The sequence below is a fragment of the Rhinopithecus roxellana genome, chromosome 5 (genome assembly GCF_007565055.1).
Source record: "Rhinopithecus roxellana isolate Shanxi Qingling chromosome 5, ASM756505v1, whole genome shotgun sequence".
Lineage (NCBI taxonomy): Eukaryota > Metazoa > Chordata > Mammalia > Primates > Cercopithecidae > Rhinopithecus > Rhinopithecus roxellana.
Genome location: NC_044553.1, coordinates 112,378,134 through 112,405,843, shown reverse-complemented (window position 1 = coordinate 112,405,843; position 27,710 = coordinate 112,378,134). Strand labels below are relative to the sequence as shown.

Sequence of the window (27,710 nt, the reverse complement as noted above, 5' to 3'; positions counted from 1 at the left end):
ACAGAGCAAGACCCCATCTCAAAAAAAAAGTGCTTAGATGTGCCCTTACATGAAGCTACGTTGGGTACAGCTTCCAAGACTGGTGAGGCCTCACTCAGGACCAGGGGGCCCAGCACTAGCTCAGCTTCCACCACCTGAGTGGCACCTGGAGGAGGTGGCCACAATGTCCTCAGTCCAGGCTCTGTCAGGTCTCAGGTCCCCCGATCATCATGCCTTTTCTGCCGAAGCTCATTATGGCCTCCACTGACCGCAGCCTCTTCCACCTCCCCAAAGGGACCCCTGCTCATGCTCCCCAGCCCGCAGGAGTGCCTGTGTCTCCAGGAAGCCTACACTGCTGGCTCTGGGCTCTATGTAGGAGAGCTGGGCAGGCTGGAAACCACATATTGAGCTAATGAAGTGCTCACTGTGATTAGGATTCAATCAAACATCTTAGCAGGACATAAGCAGATTTTATCTGAGTTCTGTAATGAATATACATGCTGCAATAACATTTAAAAAGCATGGCAGCCTATTCCAAACCATCAAGAATAGTTTTGTGCAAATAGTGGGTCTTTGTGTGTTTGAACTCCCACCATCTAAGGGCAAACTCGATATGCGAGCTAATGACCTACAATTATCAAATTAAAAACCAAAATGCTAAAGGATGCCAGAGTGAACATCAGAAAAAGACCCACTCTCCCTTACTTTTCACAAAGAAATTTAAACTGTAAATTAGAAACATAAATAAACACGAGGGGCTCTAACATTCCAATGAAGTAGATGAATTGTGTAGGGGATTAACCCCATAACTTGTTGTTGTTGTTTTTAAATTTCTTGATCAACCCTCAGATGATGATGATGTTTATCTCTCTGTTCTTGGCTGCCTGGTAAAAGAATGGCACGCAGGGTTTGGTGGCCAAGCCTGGGTGCTCCTGGGTGTCCTGCATTACAGGAAGCAGCTGCAGGATCTTCTGTGCAGTGGGGTTGTCACGGAGAGAACCCTCCCTGGCCTCTCCCGGTGCAGGCTCCACGCTGTCATGAAAATCTTCGGAGAGAGGAAGGCAGTGGTCTGAGTACACTGCGAGCCTCCCCTGCTCTGGCCTGCCCACCCCGCCTGAGGGCTCTACTCACCACCCTGCTCCTCGGCAGCCGCAAGTTCCTGGGGGGCTGGGGCCCCTGGAGCGGGCTGATCAACAGGGTTCTGGGCAGCAGGGAGGAATTTGTCATGCCCCTCGTGGTCGTCCACAACCGGCAACACCATATCTTGCAGCTCCAGCAGCTTCACCTGAAGGGAGGGGTGCTCAGTTGCCACGCCTGAGCCGGCGCCAGCCGCCACCCTCACCCCCACCCACGGAGAGATGTTGCACACCCTCTACCTTCATCTCCTCCTTGTTCTGGGCCAGCCTGCTGGCTTCCTCCTCTTGGTGCCGCGTGTTTGGCCCTGCCCCCTGGCTCTCATATACCGTGATGTGCTCTCCTGTGAGAGGACATGGCTCAGACACTGGAGCCCCTCTGAAGGCCCTGCAGCTCCCCGTGCCCGTGCCCTGGCCTCCTGCTTACTCATGCCATCTGTCGCTCCAGAGAGCTGGCTCAATCCAAGCTCTAGATTCTCCACCTGCTGCTTCCCATCCACCTTCTCCTTCGAGAGGTCCATAAAGCTGCTCTGGAGCCAAAATAATTTGGTCACATCACGGAAGTGACCTGTCCTGCCCCGCCCCCACTTTTCTTGGCCCATGCCAGGACTCACTCACCTTCACCTTCTCCATGGCCTCCTTCAGGGCCCGGTAGCTCTCCCCACACACAAACTCACCCCCAGTCCCTGGGGCTGGGGCCTCTGCCTCTGGCTCCTTCCAGGCTGAGGCCACCAGGTGAGCCAGGTGCAGGCAGCACAGCCTTCACACCTTCCATTGCCCACATGGTCGTGCCTGCTTCTCCTGGAAACTGGCTCCAGTGGAGTTGAAAAATGCCACTTGAAGGCAAGAGGTGAGTATTCTTGTAGGGGCATACACAGAACAAATGGGGCAGGGAGGTGGAGCACAGCCCCTTCCCTTGGGGCCTCAGAGAGTGCACCTGTTGGTCACAGGTGAAGTGGTGTCTGACCACTGGCTCCCGGAAGGGGTGAAGGTCCAGAGAAATCAGAAGGTGGGGAAACCAAGAGCATAAGGGGGTCTGGGAGGGACCACAGAGGAAGGCGGCAAAGCGGGGGCAGGGAAAGTCAGACTCACCGTGGTTTCCTGGCTCTCCAGGTCCTCTGGGATGCTCGGCATAGGCCGAGGCACCCCCTCCTCCTCAGTGTCCAGATGTCCTCCTCCATCTCCTGTGGGGAGGTGGCCAGAGGGGTCCTCAGAAAACCCAATAAGGGAAGTACTGTGGGCCCACCTCTGTCCCCACCCTCACTGTATAACCCTGAGACAGCCCCTCCCGAGAAGGGAATGAGCTGCTGTTCTTTATTTTTCCTATTAAGATCCAAGATCTTGTATACTGCCCAGGCACAGTCATACTACCAGTTGGTGCGGGAGTTCTGACCTGCTCCCCTTCTGATCTGGGCCAGTTCACTCATCCTTAGGCAACCTGGTGGCCCCCTGCTCCCGGGAGGTCACCATATTGATGCCGAACTTAGTGCAGACACCCAGTTGGCATAACAACCTGCTGTTCTAAAGGTCTCTTCCAACCCCTCAATCCTATGCTGCTAACAGTCCCCACTTCCTCCTGGGGCTCTCTCCTCTTCCTCTGAGTAGTCTCCTGTACCTTGTTCAGGGAGAGCCATGAGACTGAACTGGGTCTCTAGCTGTTGGTTCTGCTGGCTGGCAGCTTCTAGGCACTCCTAAGGGAATGGAAAACAGACTGAGAAGGCACAGAGGTTGCCAGGTCGTCCCCCTCGGGGCCCTGTCCTCAGCGACTCCCTCTCCTGGGTCTCCTGCAACTTTTGGCAGGCCATCTCAGCCACCGCTTTGCCCTGAGCTTCCTGCTGCTGCAGCTGGTCCACGAGCTGGGTCTGCAGCAGTAACTGCCTGTGCGGCACCTCCTTCTCAGAGGTCAGCTGCTGATAGGTGACCACGTACTGCTGCAGGTGACCCAGGTACTAGTCTCACTGCTGCTGCTGCAGACTCTGAGACTCTTGGCTCTTCAGCTCCATCTGCAGGAAGACCCTGGGCATGAGGGCATGTGGTGGTTGGCTTCCAGATTCTGGGCCCATTAATAGGGTAGTGAGGGCACTGTGGGACTCTGTCACCTGCCCGGGATCCTGGCCCCTTGCTCCAGGCCTAAGAGACTTCCCTCCTTGCCTAGAACCCCATGTCCCCTTCCCCAGCCTCAAATCTCATGTCCTTCTTCCCACCATTTAAACTGTAGACCACAGACTGGTGGAAAAGCAAAAGGAGCCAACCACCATCTGCTAAGCGTGCTACATGCCTAATGCTTTCCATGTGTTCTCTCATTTAATCCTCAGCACCTCCATGAGAAAAATGCTAACTTCCTTTTGAAGTTAAAGAAACAGAGACTTAGAGATGAAAAGTAGTTGAATGGTGACCAGTGGAACCGAGGCCAGAATCCAGTTTGAATCTAAGCAGGCTTTTTTCTTTTGTTTTGAGACAGAGTGTCACCATGTGGCCCATACTGGAGGCCAGTGGTGCAATCTCAGCTCACTGCAACCTCCACCTCCCAGGCTCAAGAGATTCTCATGCCTCAGTCTCCTGAGTAGCTGGGATTACAGGCATGTGCCACCATGCTGGGCTAATTTTTTGTTGTTGTTATAATTTTAGTAGAGATGAGGTTTCACCATGTTGGCCAGGCTGGTCTCAAACTCCTGACCTCAAGAGATTCTCCTGCCTCAGCATCCCAAAGTGCTGGGATTACAGGCAGGAGCCACTGTGCCCAGCATAAGGACCCTCTTACACCACTGTCTCCACCCCTGTGATTGGGGGAATCCATGCCTCTAGCTAGGAAGATGATGTCCAGACCTGGGAGGAGCCCAGGGCTACCCACCTCTAAAAGTCAGAGGGCAGGAAGCAAGAAACAGTCATGGAGCTGCCCTGGAGGGTGCTGGGGTCCCCTGCTCCCCAGCTGGAGCTGCCTTTGGCCTGGCACCTCCCCTCCCCAGAGGCTGGTGCCTGCCTCCCAGCCCTTCTTAGATGGGGCAGAGGTTACCGTCTCATTCACCTCACTCAGCTTCTCCTGCAGCTCCTTTACTTGCTGCTCCAACAGCAGTGCGCTCTTGTTCTTGTTGTTCTGGACAGAGAGAAGCAATCAGTGGCCAGCCACTGCAGCTGGAGACCCCAGAACTTGGTGTCTGCCTCCCATGTTACTGGGAAGGGTGGAGGTAGGTTAGAAAAATCATCCCCTCTTCCCCACAGCCATCAGAGCAGGGCCTGATGAGCTCTGGCTCACAGATGCCTTTAGAAGTACCGTGTCATGTGAGGGCTACACTGCCTTATTTTACAGGTGGGGAAACAAAGGCCTGGAGGGCTAGGGATGAGGGCAGGCTGCCCAGGTGGGGCAACCCACCAGATTCTCCAAGTCACACTGTGGCTCAGCCAGTTGCTTGTCGAACTTGTGGTTCTGGGAGAGCAGGAGCCTCTCCTCCTGCTTTTGCAGCCTCTCCTCCTTCTCCCATAGTCTCTCCTCCTCCTTTCGCAGCCTCTCCTCCTGCTTTCGTAGCCTGTCCTCCTGCTTTCGCAGCCTCTCACCCTGCTCCCCCAGCCTCTTCTGCTTCTCCCGAAGCCTCTCCTTTTGCTCACATAGTCTCTCCTCCTCCCGCAACCTCCTCTCTTCCTGCTCTTGGAGGCTCTCCTCCTGCTCTTGGAGCCTCTCCTGCTGCTCTTGGAGCCTCTCCTCCTGCTCTTGGAGCCTCTCTTGCTGCTCCCGGAGCCTCTCCTCCTGCTCCCGGAGCCTCTCTTGCTGCTCCCGGAGCCTCTCCTCCTGCTCCCAGAGCCTTTCCTTTTGTTCCTTGCTCAGGAGACTCAAGGCCTGATTGTTTTCCATCTGGAATTGGAGATTTCCCTCCAGACTTTCCACCTCCTTCCTCAGGTGTTTGGCCTCATCTTGTAGCTGTTCCACCTCAGATGTTCCTGCTGGGTCCACCGGGGATGGGGGTTCAGCTGAGAAATGAAGCAGACAATAAGGGCCTCTGGATTCCCCACCCACCACCCCCCCTTAAAGAAAAAGCCCTCTTTTTGATGCAGCTCCTCTCAGGCTTCCCAAGCTTGGCCTCACTGCTAATGATTCCTTGCACCCAATGGTAGCCAATTTCCAAGCCATGTCAGATAGAGAACACTGTGGGTGGCTGACAATGGGCACTCCTCCCTCTTGGATGACTCTGCCTCAAAACACTTCCATCCACCCACCTCCCTGGGGCATTCTAAGCCGCCCCACAGCCCTCTGATGCCAGTCCGGCTCCCAGGTCACACCAGCCCCATCTTACCAAGCTGGTGTTTGAGTTCGGACAAGCTCCTCTCCAGCTCCTATATCCGATCTATGTGATGTTTCTTCTCCTCTTTCAATGCATGAGCCTGCCCAAAGCACAGGGGGAAAGGGCCCTGGAGACAGGGGCTGGTGGCTGGATGAGCTACGATCTCCCTCTCTGCCCCCACCTCCACAAAGCCCAGACCCATGACCACCTCGAGCTATACTCTTCCCATTTTACAGATGCCCAGAAAGATCCAATGACCCATCTAACGTGGGGCTGAAGGGTCAGGTCTCACCTCCATCGACATTTTCCGCATCCTCTCCTGCCACCGGGCTCTCTCTCCTTTTATATGTTGAGCATATTCATCTCTCTGTAGCTGGACTTGTTTAAGTGACTCTGTCACCTGCAAGCATGGGCACAGAAGTTAAGAAGGGCTGTCACTGGTCCTCACCTGCCCCTGGTCAGCTGGGATCATCTTCCCTCCACATCCCTCCCTCTGCAAAGCCTCACCTGTGTCACGTGTGCGTTCAGCAGCGCCCGCTCCTTTCTGGTCTGCTGTAACTGCCGCTGGAGGACTGCTTCACTGCGGCTCGAGGACTGGATGTGAAGAGTGAGAAGTTTTGATCTGTGGAGCCCGGGCAGTGCCCCTTAGAGGGCTAGGGCTAGGCTCAATATACAACTCGGTCAGTAAAGATCAAGGCATTTCCAAGCCCGTGGCCTGGTTTTTAAAAGAACTCAGTAAAGTTGGAAGGGACAGGGAAAGAGATCGAACTTACAGCTGGCTAACAGAGGCCCAGAGAGATCAGATAACATTGCTATTGTTATTACTGTGATTAATACCACTGTTTGAACCTTTATGGAATGCTTCACCAGGTTCCATACTAGCAATCCCATGTAATCCTCACAACCACCATGTGAGACAGTTACTAGGATAACCTCTTTTGTGTAGATGAAAAACATGGACTGTTCAAGGTTAAATCCTTGCCTAAGATCACTGAGACAGAGCTGGGATTTGAACACCCAGGTCTATCCGATTCTCTAAGCCCATTTTCCTTGCTGGGGCTGGGGGCACAGAAAGGAATGGGAAATTAATCTTTTCACTTTTTGAAAGGATGATACATTCGCATAGTCCAAAACTCAGAAGGTACACCATGGAAGTGTCTCCCAGCCACCCTGTTACTCTCTCCTGGGTTTTTTGCAAACCCTTGCAGACATGTTTCATGTATATTATCATAGTATGTACACACACACAGACACAGACACACACACACACACACATACACCCCTTTCCTCTCTCTACAGAAATGGTAACGTACTAAAGGTACTCTTCTGTACCTTCACAGTACAAGTACCCAATACCCCACCTAGGATTTGGCCAAGGCCACAGCCAGGTAAGGGCAGGGCAGGCACTTGGCCTTCACGCTGTGTGTGCAGTGCTCACTCCCCACAGTGCCCCTCAACTCACCCAGGCAGCTGACTCAGCCCCAGGCTGTCTCTAACAACCACACACAAAAGCAGCTAGAAATGAGCATGCTGCCTTCTGGGCAGGACACTGCAGCCTGCAGAAGGGACCTTTACACTCTCTCCTCCGTCTGGGAAGCCGGGCTGCCAGGGGATGGGGCAGTTGGTTGGACTCACCCTGTCCTCTTCCTGCTGCTGTGTAGACACAGCAGAGAGAGCCCGCTCCAATTCTTGAATACGCTGTAAGGAGTATTGCAGGTGGCCAGCAAGATCCTTGGACTCTTCTGTAATGACAGAGGTTGAGATGGGACCCAAAGGACTCCCCGTAAACACCTGTCAAACTGCCAGGTTGAAGGATGATGGGGTGCCCTGATTCCCACCTTCGAAGTGTCTGTCGGCACGTTTAGTATGGTAAAGGGTGGTCTTCAAGTCTGCCTTTTCCAGCGTGAGGATGTCGATTGTCTGAAATTGAATGTTTGGGAGAAAAGCCAAGCAAGTGCTGAAAGAGAAGGAAAGAAACATTCTCCAGAGGACAGGAGAAAACTCCACCCTCCACTCACCTCTAACTGCTCCATTTGTGCTTTGTGTATTTCATTGTTTGCTTTCTTTTCCTATAGGAAGAGGAAGACAGAGCTCTTACCATGGGAAGGCAGAGATGGCACAGCAAGAGACATGCCCCCAGAATGCCACCAATGCCCCAGGACAGGCCCACCCATGGGACCAGGTTATCAGGGACCCTGTGGGGATGTGGTGGAATCTGAGGGATGTGCCTTCTTCCCCAGGCTGGGAGTGGGCGAGATGAGACTGGTGCCTCTACATCTGAGTGCCCCCCAAACCCAGCAGTCATGCTGTGAGCAAAGAAAGAAATTACATTACTTCTTCCAGCTGATGCTCCACTTTTTTTTTCTGTTGTTTCTGTGGGGACAGTCAAATTCAGGTGACTGAGGGTGGCCCCCTCAACTCTATCCCCCAGGAAGTGGTAGGCAGGGGCCAGGAAGGGATTTTAAAGACAACATTCTCAGACCCAATGGCAACATGAACTGATCAACTCTCCTCAAGTTCGCAAGGACAGAGGATTTGGGTCTTTGTTGGTTTTTGCCCACAGCCACGGAACTCAAAGTCTGAATCTGGATTGTCTCGAAAGGACAGTAACATAAACCTCTAGAGACAGAGTCTGAGAAAGGCCCACCCTTCTGCCAGCTTGTGATTGACAAAGGTGCATTTATTCAACAAACATTTACTGAGCACTTACAAGCCAGGTACAGTTCTTCACAGCAGATATAGAATGGAAAAGGACAGACAGGAGTCCTTGGCCCTCAGGTTTACATTCTAGGAGCCTTTAAATCTCAGACTCTCAGAGCTAACCGAGACCTTTGATGCTCTACCACCTTCGGAAACACCAGTGCAAGGAGGAGAGGTGGCTTGTGCAGACTCAAAGAGCAAATTAGGGACTGAGTTGTGACAGAAATACAGGGTCCCTGAGAAACGGTCAGGCTAGTGCTTCCCTGAGAGGTGACAACCCCAGGGCATGTGTGGCAAGGACTAGAGCAGGGGTGTCTGGAGAAGAGAGAGTCGGCAAAGAGGGCAGTGACAGAAGAGCCATGCTGCATGCTCCTTGCTCTGGGGTCCCTCCAGGTGAGGCCTGGGTGCTCCAGCTCCCCATTTGCCTTTGGCACCAGGGGACCCAGCCTCTTTCTTCAGAGCCCCAGGGAGAATCTAAAGCCCCGGATTGGCAGTGTGGAATCACAGGACCCCACTGGACTCTTACCAGTGATTCTATGTTTTCATAGAGTTGATTGATTGTTGTGGAGCTTGAGTCCAGGGCTACTTCCAGTTCTTGGTTCCGGCTCTGAGGCGCATACAGGGAGGAGGAGTTGGAGGAGGACTGTGGGAAGAGGTAGAGAGAACAATCATTAGAGCTGGGGTGTGTGTGGGCTGTCTCAGCCGGCAGAGGGGCACCCAGCTCCCACTGTGAGAGGAGGTTGGAGGGCTGGCCTGCAGGGTCACTGCACCTTGGCTCAGGGCCTCTTACCTCCAGATCCTTCAGGGTAGCAGATGACGCAGGAGTAATAAAAAAGAGAAATTAAAAAAAAACTTACAGGGAAACAGTTATGGATATAGAGAAAGTATAAAAACAGCAAAGGGGCTGGGCACACTGGCACATGAATGTAGTGCCAGCACTTTGGGAGGCTGAGGCAGGTGGATCACTGGAGGTCAGGAGTTCAAGACCAGCATGGCCCACATGGTTAAACCGCATCTCTAATAAAAATACAAAGATTAGCCGGGCGTGGTGACAGGTGCCTGTAATCCTGGTTACTAAGGAGGCTAAGGCAAGAGAATCACTTAAACCTGGGAGGCAGATGTTGTAGTGAGCTGAGATCGCACCACTGCACTCCAGTCTGGGTGACACAGTGAGACTCTGTCTCAAAAAAAAAAAAAAAAAAAAAAAAATCCCCACATCGCACATGCCTGCTCTGTCCATTACTCCAAAGTTACTTTTAAACTTTAAGGTCTCACCATTTCCAAGATGATAAAAGATGCGGGGAAGGAAAAAAACCCAATCAAGCAAGCAGGTGAAGAAGCAGACATAAACGGGATGAAGGTTAATGGCAGCAACATAAAACAAGGCAGAGGCAAAGTATCCCCCAAACCAGAGAAGCCTCAGGGGCATGCACAGCTGGAAAGAGCAAGCCAGAGAGGGGTCTCCGCACTGCCTCCCCTTCCACTTGTGCAATGGGGGAGCGCTACCCCACGGGAATGGTTAAGGTTGGACACCAGCACCTTCAGAATGTCCTGAATCTATAGGAGGGGACAAGGGAAAAACAAGGGCAGGGGGAAAAAGACAGAAGTGGCTTAGAGAGAAGCAAAAAAGTCTGGGGAGGAGGAAGGTGTGGGTTCAGGAAAATGAAATGCTGAGGAAGAGCAGAGGAGATTGAAACCATGGCCTGTGCCATTCTTCCAAATGGCCACCTGCTGCCTTGCTGGGGGCAGGAACAAATAGATGGAAATGTTCCCTGAGTGACGCAGTCACAGGGTGGAGTCACATGACCAACGCAGCTCTTAATATGCTCACTGGACCTCTCTCCTCAGGCCCAGGATGTGGACGATGAATCTGGTAGAGCTCCAGACGTCCACCTCTATTAAAAAACCAGACTCATGAGTAAGGGTTCACTTGAACTAAGGGGGCTCCAGCTGAAAAACAAGTTTGAAAGACAGTGATCTTATCCAGTGTCATCTTACAATGGAGAAAACTGAGGCCCAGGGTAAGAAGTGATTTTTCTGTGGTCACCCAGCAAGCTGTTGGCAAGTTAGATCTTCTCTTACTCCTAGTGCCTGGGGCTCTCCTCACCACACCCTGAGCCCCCTTCTGTGACTCCTAAAGGGACAGCTTGATAGCAAGTGGCTGTACTCATTGGCCCAGCTCCCCCTTGAGACTGGGGATCAGGAAAATCAAACAGCAATGACCATTTCCTGGGTACCCTGGGTGTTCACAGCAGGACATGTACTAGGGATTAACATAAAAACAACAACAATATGGAATATCATTTAAACTTCAGAAATGAAAATCAAACAACACTACCCCTATTTTACAGATGTGAAAAGAGAGGCCCAAAGAGCTCAAGCAACTTGCCATAAATCAGATCCCTAGCCAATGGAGAGGCAGGATTCAAACCCAGAATTCTTAACCAGTACCCAGCAATCTTAACAATGACCCTCTACTGCACCCTTGGGCCCCCTGTTCCCAGGAGCCTGGCCAGCCAAGACTCACATCCCCAGGTGAGTGGCAACCACCAGAAGTGGTTGTCTCAGGGCTACTGCCAGTTTTCTTCTTTTTTGTCTTCGCTCCTGCCGGAAGACCAGGGCTGTTCCTCTGCTGATATTCTTTCAGCTGTGGGAAAGAAGAGCAGTAATACTCATGAGAACTACCAGCCCCTACAGCCACATCCCCCTTTTCAGTTTTTCAAAATACTCTTATACACCATCTGATTTAATGCCACCAACAACTGTACAAGGTGTTTCCACAATCACTTACTGATTGAGAGGGATGGATATTATGGCTTTAAAAAAGGGAGGGTGGGCAATAATGTGACTTAAACTCAGTCTTCTGACTCCAAGCTCTGGGGTTTTGCCATGAATCAACAGCTACCAGAGACCAAAATCAGAACCAGAGGTAGAAAACTAAACATTAAGTAGGGAGGAACTGCACACTGTGTGGTTTGGAGTCATACATCCTCACACGTCTGTAAGTGTGAAGAAGTGCACCAGGACCTCTCAAACTTTTATATCCATGTGTCCTCATGGCAGAAGGCAGCTTTTTTGTTAAATCTTGGAATTTATCAGAAAGAGGACAACCCAAGTCTCATTTCAGAGAGAAGTCCGGTATACTCTTAGAAACGTACGTGACTGTCATCCCTAAGTACATTCACGTTTTTTCTCTCTCAAGAGAATCAAGGGAAACTGATGCTTCAGAAAGATCTCCCACATTTACCCTGTGGCACTCAAAGTACCCCAAGTTGAGATGATATGAGGAAGATTCAAACTGTCAAGTTCAGTTTCCCAAGATCCATTCCACAGAAGATAAGCAAATCTCACTTCAGAGACCACTGACTGAAGGGCAGTCTGGTCCCAGAACTGTGGAGAATTAGAATATGAGGTGGAGAACTCAGAAAAGTACGTTACAGTCTCTCTGGAGAGTAGAAGGCTGGGAGGGAACCAAACCAAACCCATTCTCCCATTGCCACCCAGAGATACTGTCAACATCTGATCTCACAGGGAAGTGTAGGCTTTTCACAAAGTCAATGTCTATGCAAAGAGAGTAAGGCAACCTGAAACCTGTTGCTCCTAAGTCCCATAGTCCCCATTCCCCTTCCAGCTGGAAATTTGTGCTGTGGCCAGAGGAACCAGAAATGGGGCGAGAATGCTTAGGGGACTGGGTTGTAAGATCATAGGCCAGTCTTGCAGCAGTAATGACAGTTCCTAGGGGGACTGTGACATCACTACATTCCACTCCTCCTGGGGTTGGGGGGAACCACATCAGTGCAATGGCTGAGTTGCTGATCCATGATGGGGGAGTGGGACTTAAGGCTGGTGCCCAGGTCCTTTTACTTGCCAGTCCAAAGAGCCCAGGAAGGTCAGGCTTGGGTCAGCCAGAGGGGAGAGTACAGTCTGCAGCAGGAAACTCCAGGAGTCACCAGCCCAAAGTTACCCGGGGATGACTGGCGATGGTGGGCGGCTGGGGCTGGGGGACCCAGGTCCTCGGACAGCTGAGCCCAAAGAACCCAGGGAGGTTGGGCTTGGGGCAGCAGGACGTGACGGGCGAGTATGGAGCAGGGAGCCCCTGGAGTCACCTGCCAAAAGTCACCATGGGGCGACTGGCAAGGGCAGAGGCTGGGCTGCTTGCTGAGGAATCAGGGCTGACTGATGAGACTTTGGTGGGGGAAGCCCAGAGGTGCCAGGGTTAGGGGGTGCCTCAGGAATGGTATGTACTCTGGCAGTGGTCTTCTCATTGGAGGGGATCTCTGGCTAGGTTGGGGGGCCATGACCTGTTGTGTCTTACCTTTTTCTTGGCTGCTGTCAATTGACTCTGTCGAGTCTCTTCTAACATCATGGGATGGGGAGGGAGGCAGGGTAGGGGCCACATCAGCGAACACCTCCAGTCACCTACCAGGCGGCTGTGTGACTGAGCCAGAGGAGGCATAACCAGGGCCCCACTAGAATGCGGAATGGGGGCGTGGCCTTAATTCTCCAAGCCCATTGGTCAATGAGAAAGATGAAAGGGAAAGGAGGCGTCGCCAGGGAGCAGTGTATCCAGAGGAACCTGTGGCATCACAAGGAAAGCTGCCCATGTAACTACTGTCCCCGCCCACTTGGGGAGAGGGGCGGGGCCTGCCTACTCCGGGGGAGGGGGGGCTGGCTTTTGCTTTAAAACGTTCAAAATAAACTTTAAAAAATATGTGTGTTTATACTCTAAATATATGTGTGTCAGTGTGTGTGTGTGAATACATGTTCCTCCAGAGCTCTCTTCATTATCCAGCTTCTATGCATGGTCTATGATTTTCGCCTACATTTTTCATCTCCAGATGGAGTGCAAGAATTACCAGTATTACCTCAATTGAGACAAATCCTATAAAAATGGAAAATCCATAGCATATGTGATGATTAATGAAGTGGACTATATTATCCAACATTCCAATAAGGTAAAATAATCACAATGATTTCTCTTTTTTGGAAAAACATTTCTTTTATTCTCCTACATTATTAAGATTTTTTTAAAAAACAAGAAACATGTCTAATATCTTTAAAGACACAAATCTTTTGGGCTGGGTGCGGTGGCTCATACCTGTAATCCCAACTTTTTGGGAGGCCTAGGCCGGTGGATCACCTTAGGTCAGGAGTTCAAGACCAGCCTGGCCGACATGGTGTAACCCCGTCTCTAGTAAAAATACAAAAGCTAGCCAGGTGTGGTGGTGGGTACCTGTAATCCCAGCTACTCAGGAGGCCGAGGCAGGAGAATAACTTGAACCTGTGAGGTGGAAATCTCTTTCCTACACCCACCCTCCATCCAATGTGTTTTATTTTTATGAGTTAAATAAGAAAACAAGTGGCAATCAGAGATTCAGTCTAAAAAGTATATTTACAATGTCAGTTCTCATCCAGCCTGATCTCATACAACACCATTTACACCCTTTTACCTCTCAAGTTTTAAAAGAGTATCTTCACAATGTAAGTCTCAGGCAAACTAGCAGTTCTATAATAAAATGCCAAGTAGATGGGAATGTCCAAACTTGCTAGAGAAGAAAAGTGGAATCATTGGCTGTATTTTCAAATTGTATTCAACAGGAAATATAAGTTTTGATTTTTTTTCACCTTCATACTTCCAAGTCAATAGAATGAAATTGGAATACTCCATTCTTTCACAGCCTCTAGCCAGGCAAAGTTTTACTGTACTACTTCTTGCTTTCCATGGATATAAAGCAGAGTCCTGGTAGGCACATTTTGTACGCCTGCAAAGATGCAGAACTAGAGTTCCATCTGTTCAATATTAAAACAAAAGTCCTGTAAACCTTGGATGGTGAGTGTAATACTTCAGCACTAGCACCAAAGCCTCAAATATGAAAAGATACCAAGAACATCACTAGCAAACAAAACTAAACTCTCAGCCAGGAGCAGTAGTTCACACCTGTAATCCCAGCACTTTGGCAAGCCAAGGTGGGAGGATTATTTGAAGTCAGGAGTTCAAGACTAGCCTGGGCAGCATAGCAAATTCACATCTCCACAAAAATTTTAGAAATTAGCTGGGCATGGTGGCACACACCTGTAGTCCTAGCTATTTGGCAGTCTGAGGTGGGAAAATTGCTTGAGCTCAGCTGTTTGAGGCTGTAGTAGCTATGATTATGGCACTGTACTCCAGCCTAGGTGACAGAATGAGACTTAAATACATTCTCTCCTGCTCCTGTTTACACTAAAATCACTAAGTTGAAACATTTTCAAATTTGGCAGGATGAAAATTAAGTGAAATATGACTTTGGAGTTTGGTTAGCAAAAGCAAAGGAAAGGAAAGGAAAAGAAAGAAAGAAGAAAAGAAGAAAGGAAATCAAGTAAAATGACAAACTACTTACTGGGAGAAAGTTTTTGTAACTTCAATGACAGATAAAAGGTTTGTATCCTTAGTCAGTAAAGAAATATTTAAAATTACTGAGAAAAAACAAATGATTTTCAACAGAAAATGGGCAATGGAGAAATAGGCACTTCTCACAAGAATAAAAATGACCAATAGGCATATGAAAAACATTCAAAAGCACTAGAAATCAAAGAAATGTCATGAAAACAATGAGATTTGCTGTATAAAGGCAGGAAAGATGACAATGGAAGGGGGAACCTGGAGCTCCGTCCTTGTTGGTGGGAGTACAACCTGAGTCACTTTTCCTGGAGGATAATTTGAAAATTTCTATTAAAAACCCCCAAAATTATTTTCTCCAGAAATTCTACTTCTATGATTTTAGTCCAAAAATACTTGCTCGAGTCCATTAAAATGTATATATAAGAAAATTCACCTCTGGTGTGGCAATGATTATTAACTTAATATACATCCAGCTATTAAAAATGATGATGCCAGGATATATTTACTGCCACAGAAATATGCCTAAAATATAGTAAGTGACAAAAGACTATATACTACCATTCTAGTTTTTAAAAGGTTTATATGCATAAAAAAGTATAAAAAGTAACAAACCAGAACGTTTTGAATGGCAAATTAAAGATTTTTCGTAATATTTGTCAACCAAATTATTACAAAAATAATGTGATTTCCTTTATAATCAGGGAGAAGTGTTATTTTCATTTATTTATATTTAAATCTCTTTTCTTTTTCTTGTTTTTTTCCTGTATGTATCCCATGTAGGCTGGAATCCCTGCCTCTTGAGGTAAATCAGCCCATTTTTGGCAAGTGCACTACATAAAGCTGTCCCATCCTCCTTTTATTTTAAGAGATCTGGAGGCATTTTTGTTTCAAATTGCTTTATTTTTCTCAGAGTATTTTTTTTTTTTTTTTTTTTTTGAGACGGAGTCTCGCGCTGTCGCCCAGGCTGGAGTGCAGTGGCTGGATCTCAGCTCACTGCAAGCTCCGCCTCCCGGGTTCACGCCATTCTCCTGCTTCAGTCTCCCGAGTAGCTGGGACTACAGGCGCCCGCCACCTCGCCCGGCTAGTTTTTTTGTATTTTTTAGTAGAGACGGGGTTTCACCGTGTTAGCCAGGATGGCCTCGATCTTCTGACCTCGTGATCCGCCCGTCTCGGCCTCCCAAAGTGCTGGGATTACAGGCTTGTGCCACCGCGCCCGGCCGACTTTTTTTTAAGTATATGAAATTGAGGAAAAGACAAAGGAGAGGCTGACTCCCTACCCTCCTGGGGCTGCTCTTCGAATTTTTGCTGCTATTGTTATGTATTAATATTCACCGGGTACTAAAAAGATGGGCAGCCCCTTAGATCCTTTTTTCTTATTTCTTTCTCATAATCCTACTTCATTCCTTCATTCACTTATTTTTAAAAGTATCATGTGAACAAATACATTGTTCAGAAAATGTTTAAATATAACTATCTATAAAAGCATGTGGCAAAATCTCATTCACCGTCTTATTCTCCTTCCACAGCCAACAATTTTCATTGGTTTCCTATATATCATTTCAGAATTTATCTTTGCAAATACAAATATATGTTCTTATTCTACTCTTCTCTCTCAACACAAAAAGTAGCATACCATACATACTATACCATTCCTTGTTCCCTTGAAAAAACACACACAATGTATCTGAGTTCTTCTACATGAGCACAGAGGTCTTTCTCATTCTTCTTTACAACTGCACAGTATTCATCATTTGGAGGTAGCACAGTTGGTGGACACTGAAGTCATCCCTATCATATTATTACAAACAACAATGCCAAGCATAACCACCCACACACACCAAGTTCATTTCTGAATCTGCCTTTGATGAAGCCTGTATTTGAATCACCACAAGGTCACAAGGCTGAAAAGTGAGCCCCTTTTTTAGTTTTCTTTATGTACAGCAGTATATAGCAAAAGGCTCTCTTGGGCAAAGCAAATGTACTCTTTGGGGATTTACTTCATAACAATACATGGATAAACAGAACATCAAGGAGAACCATTTCTATTTAACCACGCACATGTATGTATACATTACATGTATATGCATAGAAAGTATACAATAAATCCATCAAAACACTAAGCATTGTCTCAGTATGGTGGATCTATGGAGTGCTTTGTAGACCACCCTCCTTGCCTGTCAATTCTTTCTAATTTCACAACAGTGAATATGTACTATTTTTGTAATATAAAACTTCAAAAAAATGTTAACTCAAATTAAGCTGTATACATTCCTACAGTCTGTCCTATATTTGTATGGTACTCCAGAGTGCTCAAATATCACTTCACTAAAAATAATTATTTATTTTTTTCAAATATAGAGACAGGCAGGGCCTTGCTCTGTCAACCAGGCTGGTCTTGAACTCCTAGATCCTCCTGGATCCTCCCACTTCCACCCCACAAAGTGCCAGTATTACAAGTGTGAGCCATCACACCTGCCAGCTTCATTTGAGAAATCTTTCCCCAGCACTCCATATATTACAGATAATTCCTTTCTTTTTGTTTTGATAGCATCTTAGTCATATCTCTGTTACCTCACTTGTCATATGATAATCAGTTGCTCGCCCATCCATCTCCCTTGATTGCTCATGAGCTCCTCGAAAAGAGTCTGATTATCAGCACATATGCTTCATACACAGAGAAGGACATGATTTCACTACAGTGTAATTATTCCCAGAATTCAATGCCCATATTTCTAAATTGTTCTAGATACTCTGCCAACAACCTGAGAATGTTATGTTTTTCTCTAAAACTTCCATCCATTACTGAGTGTCTATGGTCATAGTTGACTCAATTGCGATGCGACCTCTGGCCAAACCCATTCCTAGTTTCATTGTTTAGGTGATTTTTAATTTTAATTTTTGATTTTGATTGTTTCCTTTTTGTTTTTTCTAATCTAGCAGTGGTTGGTAAACTTCAACATCTTTATATCCCTGTGTCTTTGCACCTGCTGGTCTCTGCTTGGAATAATATCTCAAGGTTTTATTCACCTGGAACAAATTTCTCCTCACCCTTAAAGAATCAGCTTAAAAAGGCTGGGTGTGGTGGCTCATGACTGTAATCCCAGCATTTTGAGAGGCCAAGACAGGTGGACCACCTGAGGTCACTAGTTCCAGACTAGCCTAGCCAACATGCTGAAACCTCGTCTTTACTAAAAATACAAAAAAATAGCTGGGTGTGGTGGCAGATGCCTGTAATCCCAGGTACTCGGGAGGCTGAGGCAGGAGAATCAGTTGAACCCAGGAGGCGGAGGTTGTGGTGAGCCGAGATTGCACCATTGCACTTCAGCCTAGGTGACAGTGCAAGACTCCATCTAAAAAAAAAAAAAAAGAAAAAAGATTCCAGAAGAAAGTTTCTGCTTGCTCTGGTCTGGGTTGGCTGGGTAGCTGGGACACTAAAACCGCCACCCCCTCTAGTGTCATGTGGTTGAAGTAAGGCTGGGAGATTATTAGTTCAGAGTGCCATGCCAAAATACCACACACTGGGTGGCTTAAACTACAAACATTTGTTTGTTACAGTTCTGGACGCTGGGAAATCCAAGATCAAAGTGCCAGCAAGGTAGATTTCATTCTGAGGCCTCTTCTCTTGGCCCATAGGTGGCTGCCATATTGTGTGCCCACGTGACCTCTTCTTTGTATTTGTGCAGAGAGACAGTGAGTGCACTCTCTGGTGTCTCATCTTATAAGGACATTAATCCTACTGAATCAGGTCCCCACCCTTATGACCTCATTTAATCTTAATGACTTCCTGAGAGGCCTCATCTGCAAATACAGCCAGGCAGAAGTTAGAGCTTCAATATATGAATTTGGAGGAGACAGACACTCAGACCATGATGGGAAGAAAAACTATTCATGAAAAAAGGGGTGCAGTGGCCAGAAAAGGGGGCAGATGAAATATTCTACACATTTCACCCAGTACACAACACAACACACACACACACACACACACACACACACACACACACACGGCCCTGCCTTTTCCCCTTTCCCACAAGGCCACTCTCCACCCCATGATTATTTACTTCCCTCCTATCCTGCTCTCTGGAGCTGCCCCTTCCCCTACGTTGTCCTGTGGCTCACTGATTGCTGCATGCAGGTAGGTGCATGTAAATGTAGCCAGGGCTGGGGGCCTCCTGGACCATGTGTGTCCTGAGCCCAATCATGGCACTGGGTCAGGAAGTGGGTCTCACCCATATCTATTGTCCTCAGGCAGAGCCTAGCCCTGGGACATGAGCTCAGTGGGTGCTACAGCTTTGTTGGATTCACCTGAGGCCCCCTTTCCCCACATCCACTTATAAGGTTCCCAGGGCCTTGATACCTCTGTCCTTAGAAGAGAAGAATGTGATTACCCAGCTCACATGAACCTGCTGATGACTTCCCACAATAGAAGGACATGATTTTCTTTTTCTAGTTCAAAAGAGTCTACCAAGTGACTAGCACAGTGAATGAAGACAGACCTACAACAAGGCACATCATTGGGAAATTCCAGAAAACTAAGGGTAGAGAGAAAATCCTAAAATCTTCCAGAGAGAAAAGACAGGTTATATGTAAAGAGCCAAGACTCCACATGACACTGACTTCTTCCCAACAACATTGTGAGCTAGAAAATAATAGAGCAGTATTTCCCAATATGAGGAGAAGTTACATTTAAATTAGAGCATTACATCCAGCCAAACTAGTAACCAGGAGTTGGGGCAGAACAATGACATTCTAAAATGTGTGAGGGTCAGAAAGCTTGGCTTCCATTCACTCCTTTTCAGGAAGCCACTGGAAGATGTGCTGCAACACAATGAGAGAGTAAACCAGGGAAAAAGAAGATCTGGGGCCAGGGAACAGGAGATGTACACAGAGGAAGCAGCAGGAAATTCACACAATGGTGCAGAGACATGCCAGGATGCCAGCTGTGCCACAGGTTGAGAGAGCTGAGTCCAGTTTGGAAAATAAGGATGGAGGGCAAGGGAGAGAGGGAAGCCTCCAGGAAAATAATGGGGCTGATAGAGTATCTCGTGTATCTTAGTTTTCAGATAATTATTACCAGGCATTTCATAGATCAGTTGGAGCAACTCAAAAAAAGGTAGTTAATAGGTACAAAAACATATAAGCAAATGAAGGGAAAAAATTTGAAGCAATTATTACTCCAGGGGAAATAAAGGAAAGAAATGAAACAATTTCAGTGCAGGACTTGGCTTAGGAAACAAAATTTAGGTATCTACAATAATGTAAATGCTTTTCATTTCAAAAGATTGTGATCCAGTGAAATTGGTAGAATGGAGGCAAGGAAATTGTTAAGACCTCATAAGGGAGGTAAGCCCTACATTATGCTATTCCAGGAAGTAGAGAGATACTGAAGAAAACAAATCAAGAAATAGCAACATAAACAATCTTTAGAAATATGATGATAAATACTAGAGGAAGTAGCAAAATGAATTTAAAGTGATGGTCTCTGGGAATTAGGATGCAAAGGTGTTGGGTGATCAGACCCAACACTAGGCCATGGGGGCTACGAAGCCCAGCAGAGTCAAAGGAATGAGAGAAGACAAGTTGAGAGAGAAAGTGGGACCAGGGGGCAAACGCTAGTATGGAAGCTGCAAAAGACCCAAGCTCTGGGAGCCCAGGCTATTTATTGGTGATCCAAAAAAGAAACAGGTGGTGAGGATGTGGGGGTTGAAAGGAAGCGACGTATCAAGCAAATAAGCTACAGCTGTGATGGCATAGCATTTTTCTTTGAAACATATGGCTACTTGAGATAATAGGCGTGCTAGAAACAAGGAGCCAGCAAATCTAGACACATTCCAAAGGCCATGAGGGGTTTTAGATCCTGGACCCCAGACGTGTTCCAAGCCCTGCCTCAGCTTATCTCCCAACACTCAGCCTTTCTCCCAACACAAAGGCAAGAAAAGAAAGGGCTGAGGAAATGCTTTTTGATATAAACCTTTTATTACCATTTTGTTCTTTTTTTCTTCTTTTTTTGTTTTACTGAGGATTTCTTGCTCCAGATACCATTTTCTTATTTTTTAAAAATTTATTTTTATTTATTCATTTATTTATTTATTTTGAGACAAAGTCTTGTTCTGGCACTCAGACTGGAGTGCAGTGGCATGATCTTGGCTCACTGCAACCTCCGCCTCCCAGGTTCAAGCAATTCTCCTGCCTCAGCCTCCCAAGTAGCTGGGACTACAGGCGAACACCACAAGGCCTAGCTAAACTTTTTTTGTACTTTTAGTAGAGGTGGGGTTTCACCGTGTTAGCCAGAATGGTCTCAATCTCCTGACTTCATGATCCACCCACCTCAGCCTCCCAAAGTGCTGGGATTATAGGCATGAACCACCACACCCAGCCCCATTTTGTTCTTAACTCTGTGTATCTAGTAGTTTGATCAAAATTAAATATAATGTTATAAGTTCTGAAGATCTGTTGTACAGAATGATGACTATAGTTAATAATAATGTATACTCGAAAACTGCTAAAAGATTTTTTGCTTTTATTATTATTATTAATTGACACAATAATTGTACATATTTATGGGGTACAGTATAATATTTTTATAAATGTATACAATATGTAATAATTAAATCAGGGTAATTAGCATCTCCACCGCCTCAAACATTTATCCTTTCTTTGTTCTGAGAGTATTCAAAATGCACTCTTCTAGCTATTTGAAAATATATAATAAATTGTCATTAATTATTGTCACCCTATAGTGCTAAAAAACACTAGAACTATTCCTCCTATCTAGCTGTTTTTTTTTTTTTTTTTTTTTTTTTTTTTCAGACAGGGTCTCACTCTGCCCCCTAGGCTGGAGCGAAGTGGTGCAATCACAACTCACTGCAGCCTTGACCTGTTGGGCCCAAGTGATCCTCCTACTTCAGCCTCCAGAGGAGCTGGGATCACAGGCATGCACCAACATGCCTGGCTAATTTCTAAATTTTTTATAATGATGGGATCTCCCTATGTTGCCCAGGCTGGTCTCAAACTTCTGGGTTCAAGTGATCCTTCCACCTCAGGCTCCTAAAGTGGTAGGATTATAGGCGTGAGCCACCAGCCATGTACTCTTTTATCTGTTAACCTGTTAGCCAACCTTTGGCTACCCCCTCTCCTTTACCCTTTCTCACCTCTAGTAAACACTACTCTAAGCAAATAGATCTTAAATATTCTTACCACAAAAATAATAATAAAAGTATGTGAGGTGATAAAAAATGTTAACTTGATTTAATCATTTCATAATGTATGCACACATCAAATCATTACATGGAACACTGTAAATATACACAAGTTTTATTTATCAATTATACTTTAATAAAGATGGAGGAATAATTGAATATAATGTTAAAACATGAAACAATTGCAGGCTGGGTGCGATGGCTCATGCCTGTAATCCCAACACTTTGGGAGGCCAAGGCAGGTGGATCACCTGAGGTCGGGAGTTGGAGACGAGCCTGACCAGCATAGTGAAACCCCATCTCTACTAAAAATACAAAAATTAGATGGGTGTAGTGGCACACACCTGTAATCCCAGCTACTCAGGAGGCTGAGGCAGGAGAATCACTTGAACCCAGGAGGCAGAGGTTGCAGTGAACCAAGATCGTACCACTGCACTTCAGCCTGAGCAACAGAGTGAGACTCTGTTTCAAAACAAAACAAAACAAAACAACAACAAAACAATTGCAAAACCTGAAGAAAATCATTAATCTAGTCCAGATCAGCCTTTTACAGATGAGGTCACTGAAGTGCAGAGAGGCGAACTGACTTGTCTCATCTTACACAGCAAGTCATGGCACAGCTTGACCTGAAACCCAAAGGCAAGTTGTTTTCTATTACCTCCAGGTCCTTCAGTCCAGCCCTCTAAGGGCTCTGCCTTGGAAACTGGTATTGGTGACAAAGGGAATAGAGAGGAACTTGCATGGAATTTTCCATTTAGATTGACATATTCACACTATGCCAGGGCATCGGCAAGGAACAGTGCAAGCTCCAAGAGCGCTCGCTCCAACCCTTTTCCCCCTCCCCATCCTCTCTCTTAACCAACTTCGCTAAAGGTCTGAGAAGAAAAGGGAATCTTAGATGACTCTCACTAGGGTGTAAATGACTTTTATCATGATTTTTATTTTATTGAGACATAACTCCAAAAGCAGTTTGATGGATAGGATGTTAGGCAGTAGGATGAAGACAGTTGGGGAAACTTCCCAGGGTAATGAAGAAGGTGGAGGCACTGAAGCCCTGAGTAATTTTAGAAGGAACACTTTCAGAAAGGTCCAGCACCGTGATTTCTTACCTTCACTACCCAGGACCAATAAGGTCCCACGTCCTGACAGATTTTGTTTATCAGACAAATTGCACTCAGTCATGCTTCATTCATTTTCCTGGGAGAGTTCCCAGGTTACATAGAATTGAGATAATCTCCCCACCTCGCCATCACCCCCACGAAGACACTGCATGTTTCTGTTGCAATACAGTCTTATATGGATCAATATTAGATTTTCAGGTGCTCTTTGCATTTTGCAACTGTTGCTCAAGCTGGAGACCCTAAAAAGAGTACTAGCTTTAGAGTCAAAGACCCCTGGGTTCCAGTTTCAGCTGAGAGACGGTGAGCACATCGCGAGCCCACTCTAATCCTGTATCCTAGTTGTATGATCACCTATTTCCCACCAATTGTGAGGCTGGAGAGAAAAGTGCCCACTCTGGCCAGTACACAGTAGGAGCTTAGTAAGCTTAAGCTCTCTTGCTTTCCCACTATCCTAATGTCTTAGGGGAATGACAGAGATGTGGGGAATGGCACCTCGGAGGTTCCAGCTGTATGCTTCACAATCCTACCCATGAAAAAATCTGAATTAGGCTTCAGTTTCCCGTCTACAAAATGAGACAGGACAGGAGTGGGTAGGAAGAGGAGGAGCTTGGCCTTGTTGGTTTAAGCTGGGCCAATCTGATTCTGTAACGCGGGCTTCACTGCGGGGTCCAGCCCACTCCCCAGCCAGGGCTTCGCATGCTCTGAATGTCTTTTGGCCAAGTCCAAGGCTGTCCAGGGTCGGGGTAGGGAGGCTGGGGAGAGGGTAGCGAGTTGGAGAGAAGCAGTTCCCAAATATAACCTACAGGTGGCACCAGAGCAGCGCGGGAGCCGAGGGTTCCGCTCCAGCCTTCCTGAAGACCCGGGCAGGGCGGGGTAGGGCGAGGCAGAGGTGGTGCACACCGCTCAGCTGGGCAGCGGCATGGGTCTGCGAATCAGTCCACACCGTTTAAAATAGACACATGGATCTTCTGGCTAATATCGTCTCTTTGATAGGGTGATCATATGCTTCATCATCCAAATCCAGACACTTCGGAGAGTGAAAGGGGCACCATAATAATTGCACCGGGACAGCAGACATAACCTTAACTGTACCTGGCAAACCAGAATATATGGTCACTCTACCCTCCGGTCACTTTTTCTTCCTTGTTTCATTCTTTCTTTTAATTTATTTTCTTTTAAACACACAGCATTCTCTTTCCCCAAGCACCACTGTCTTTGAAAATGCCCTTGCAATCGGGATATTTTCGACCGGGCAACATCTGCTTTTGCATCTTGAATCTGAACATCTCTGAACCCACCCCAAAGGCTGGTTTTAGCTTCCCGTCGGAAGACTCTGTTCCTGGCTTACCATCCCCATGACTCAAGAATTAAGGATGTCAGACGTGGAACAGTGGCCCTTATCTCAACTTTGGTGCCTCTTTACTAAATTTATTCCTGTAATTTTTTGTTCTGAGTGCTTATGTCCTTTATGTCTATGAATTTACTTATATTAGTTTATCAAATTACAAGTAGACAAGCCCCATTAAGCAGGTTTCTTATATTTCCAAGATCATCCCATTACTCCATTCAACCCCAAATTAGCATGCCATTTATCCCCTTGTTTCTAACCCTCTTCACTTAATAGTCTCGTAAACATCCATCCATTGCAAAAAGGACTCAAACTGTTCTCACTTCCATTTTTAGTTGATTCATTGATATCCGAGTAATTGATTTGTCTGGAGCAGTCATTAGTAGAAAACTGTGCCCTTAAATTTAGTTTTACAGTTGGATCCTGCTAGTTAATATCTCTCTCTCTGTCATTCTCACATTGCAACAAATGACCATGGGTTTCTGTCTTAACCTAAAATCTAGGTTAGAAATTTGATCTTATCTGAATAACATATTAATAGATAATATGAGACTTTAAAAAATTTACTGAACCTTTTCTCAGCTAAGAGTGACACTCATGGTCACAAATATGCATGTAAGCAAGCAGAAAATCGGGCTGTAAATATATAAACACTTAAAATGTCATGTTTAGAGACAAGATTTTCCTTTTTTTTCCTTTTTAGTAAAGTATATTTGCTATGGTTGGAATGTTTTTGTCTCCTCCAAAATTCATGTTAGAACTTAAGCCCCAATGTGATAGTATTAAGAGGTGGAATCTTTAGGAGATGACTAAGTCGTGAGGGAGGAGCCTCCTCATGAATGGGATTAGTGACCTTATGAAAGGGCTTGAGGGAGCTACCTAGCTCGGTTTTCTTCTTTTGCTTTTCTGTCCTTTTCACCATGTTGGGACACAGCGTGTCTCACCTCTGGAGGACTCAGTGTTCAAGGTGTCATCCTGGAAGCAGAGAGCAGCCCTCACTAAACTACAAACCTGCTGGCACCTTGATCTTGGACTTCCCACCCACCAGAACTGTGAGAAATACATGTTTGTTCTTTACACATTACCCAGTCTCAGATATTTTGTTATAGCAGCACAAATGGATTAAGACAGTATCTTATATACAGTGAGGTGCATATACCTTAAGCTACAACTCTGTACTATTTACATATGTGCACACTCATGTGACCACCACTCAGATCAAGAGACAGAATGTTCCCATCAGCACAGAGGGCTCCCTCTTGCCCCTTCTCAGTTGCTGTCCCCTCAAAGTTAACCAGGATCCTGACCTCTGTCACCATGGATTAGTTTTGCCTGTTCTTGAACTTCATATAAATGGAATCATTCAGTATGTGCACATTTGCGGCTGGCTTCTTTCATTCAACATAATCCCATGAGATTTAGCCTTGTTTTAGGTACTGGTAGTTGTTTATTTTTCTGGTTGTATAGTTTTCCATATTTTATTTATTACCCTTCTGTTTTTATGTCTAACTCAGTGTTTTGTGGGGTCTATTGGTCCTTTTTAGCTAGATTGATATTAAACATCTTCTTATCAATGGAGCTTAGGACATTTTTAGAAGACAAAAGCCTAATAAACCCAAGCCCCCCAATCTTAAGCCAAGTTTATTTCTCACGCCTGCTTCAGTTGTTCTTCATGTGGTATTTTTTCCCTCACAAAGCTGAGGGAAAATCAAGGAACACAAAAGCTCTTCGTCATGTTATCAACTTAGGGACAGTTGTCATCTGAATAACAGGGTAGATATTTATAATCTGAAATGTTAAAATAACTATAGCAAACACTTTTATAACACTAACTGCTGTTCAAAGTCCTTTACATATATTATTTCCATCAAAACAACTCTGTGAAATAGACACTATTATTGTCACCCTCACATTTTAGATGGGGAAATGGAGGTACAGAGAGACCACATAACTTTCCCAAGGTGGTAGAGCCAGGACTTGAACCTGTGCTTTCTGGTTTTAGAGCCTGCACCCTTCGCCACCACATCATATTGTGTGGCATGATACTTCACGTGGTTAAAGTGTTTTCCTCTATTAGCTTGGGAGCATTTTCTGAATAATTCAAATCTTATAAATTTGCTTCAAAGAATACAGGTAAATTGAAATGGAAGATCTAATATAGACTATGTGGTATTCATGAATAAATTATAGGACTCTCTGGTTTTAATAATAATTATTTGCTTATCTTGTGACTTTTGTCAGCAGGGCTGTAATGTGCTCGCTTCATTTTCCTTCTCTTCAATAGGAGGAGATGAGCTCAGAGACAGGCACAATTTATCATAAAATCTCATCACACTTTCCCTCACCATCTGGAAGCTGGCGATAGGTTTGTGAAATCTTGGTTGAGAAAGAGTTGAATGCCACTTGTAGCATAGTGAGTTTTATAAAGATGGTTTTACTAGCCAGTTCTGTTGCACAGAGTCTTGTAAGTTTTTGCAATTAATGTGGCCAACAGTTTTCTCACAGAGATTGTCAGGGTTCTAGAGAAAATTATCTTACAGTTTTATTCTGCTGCTAAAGTGCTATATTTCTTTATAGATAAACTAATTAATTCTTGGTCACTTGTTCTTCATTAGACATTTCTCTGCCTCTTTGTGCTGTGCTTTTTGTCTCTTTATGCTCAGCCCCAGGTTTTTCCTTCTAACTGCAAGAAGAAGATTATTGAAATATTTTCTCTCTCTCAAACTCCCGGGCTCAAGTGATCCTCCCCTGTCTGCCTCTTGTGCAGCTGGCATTACAGGTGTGCACCACTGCACCCTGCTGATTTTCTCTTTAACTTTCCCCCTGAGCATGTGTACACACACACACACACACACACAAACATGCATATACACACACAGACATCCACATGGGTACACACACACAGAGACATACACATATCCACACATACTTATTAGACATACATTTACACACACACACACACGTGTGCACACACACATATACACACCTTCCCTCCATCTCCTTCTCACGACTCAGGGCTCTCAGAGTAGTGGAAAGAGTCTTGTACCATGAATCAAGGATCAACTGTGCAACTTTGCTCAAGTGTCTTTCCTTTTGAGATCTCATGTATAATAAACATTCTTACCCACCAATTAGGGTTATTTTGAAGATAAAACAGATAGGAAGGATAAGAGAATGATGACATGTTGTATAGTTAAAAAAAATTAAGCTTGACCAAAAAGAGGCCTGGCCTTTGTCCTAGACTCCTGTGAGGTGATCTTCAACACGTAATGCCTGATAGGAGTATCTTTGCCTGGGGATCTTGGGTCATGATGGATAGTCTAGTAATAAGATGGTGGGGGCCGGGTGCGGTGGCTCACGCCTGTAATTCCAACACTTTGGGAGGCCGAGGCGGGTGGATCACAAGGTCGGGAGATCAAGACCATCCTGGCTAACACGGTGAAATCTCATCTCTACTAAAAATATGAAAAAATTAGCCAGGCATGGTGGTGGGTGCCTGTGGTCCCAGCTACTCGGGAGGCTGAGGCAGGAGAATGGTGTGAACTTGGGAGGTGGAGCTTGCAGTGAGCCGAGACTGAGC

General features: G+C 46.1%; 1 protein-coding gene across 1 annotated transcript; it reads right to left on the bottom strand.

The window, feature by feature from the left end:
- Positions 1–824: 824 nt before the first annotated feature.
- Positions 825–12,485, bottom strand: LOC104671475 (golgin subfamily A member 6C-like). Its single transcript, XM_030930836.1, is given in 19 exon segments — positions 825–1,024; positions 1,111–1,264; positions 1,356–1,456; positions 1,540–1,642; positions 2,205–2,296; positions 2,728–2,803; positions 4,138–4,206; positions 4,483–4,783; positions 4,910–5,075; positions 5,399–5,486; positions 5,679–5,786; positions 5,894–5,980; positions 7,022–7,128; positions 7,225–7,306; positions 7,405–7,455; positions 7,721–7,759; positions 8,613–8,693; positions 10,614–10,733; positions 12,402–12,485. Coding segments are annotated over 19 exon segments (2,109 nt in total).
- Positions 12,486–27,710: the final 15,225 nt, after the last annotated feature.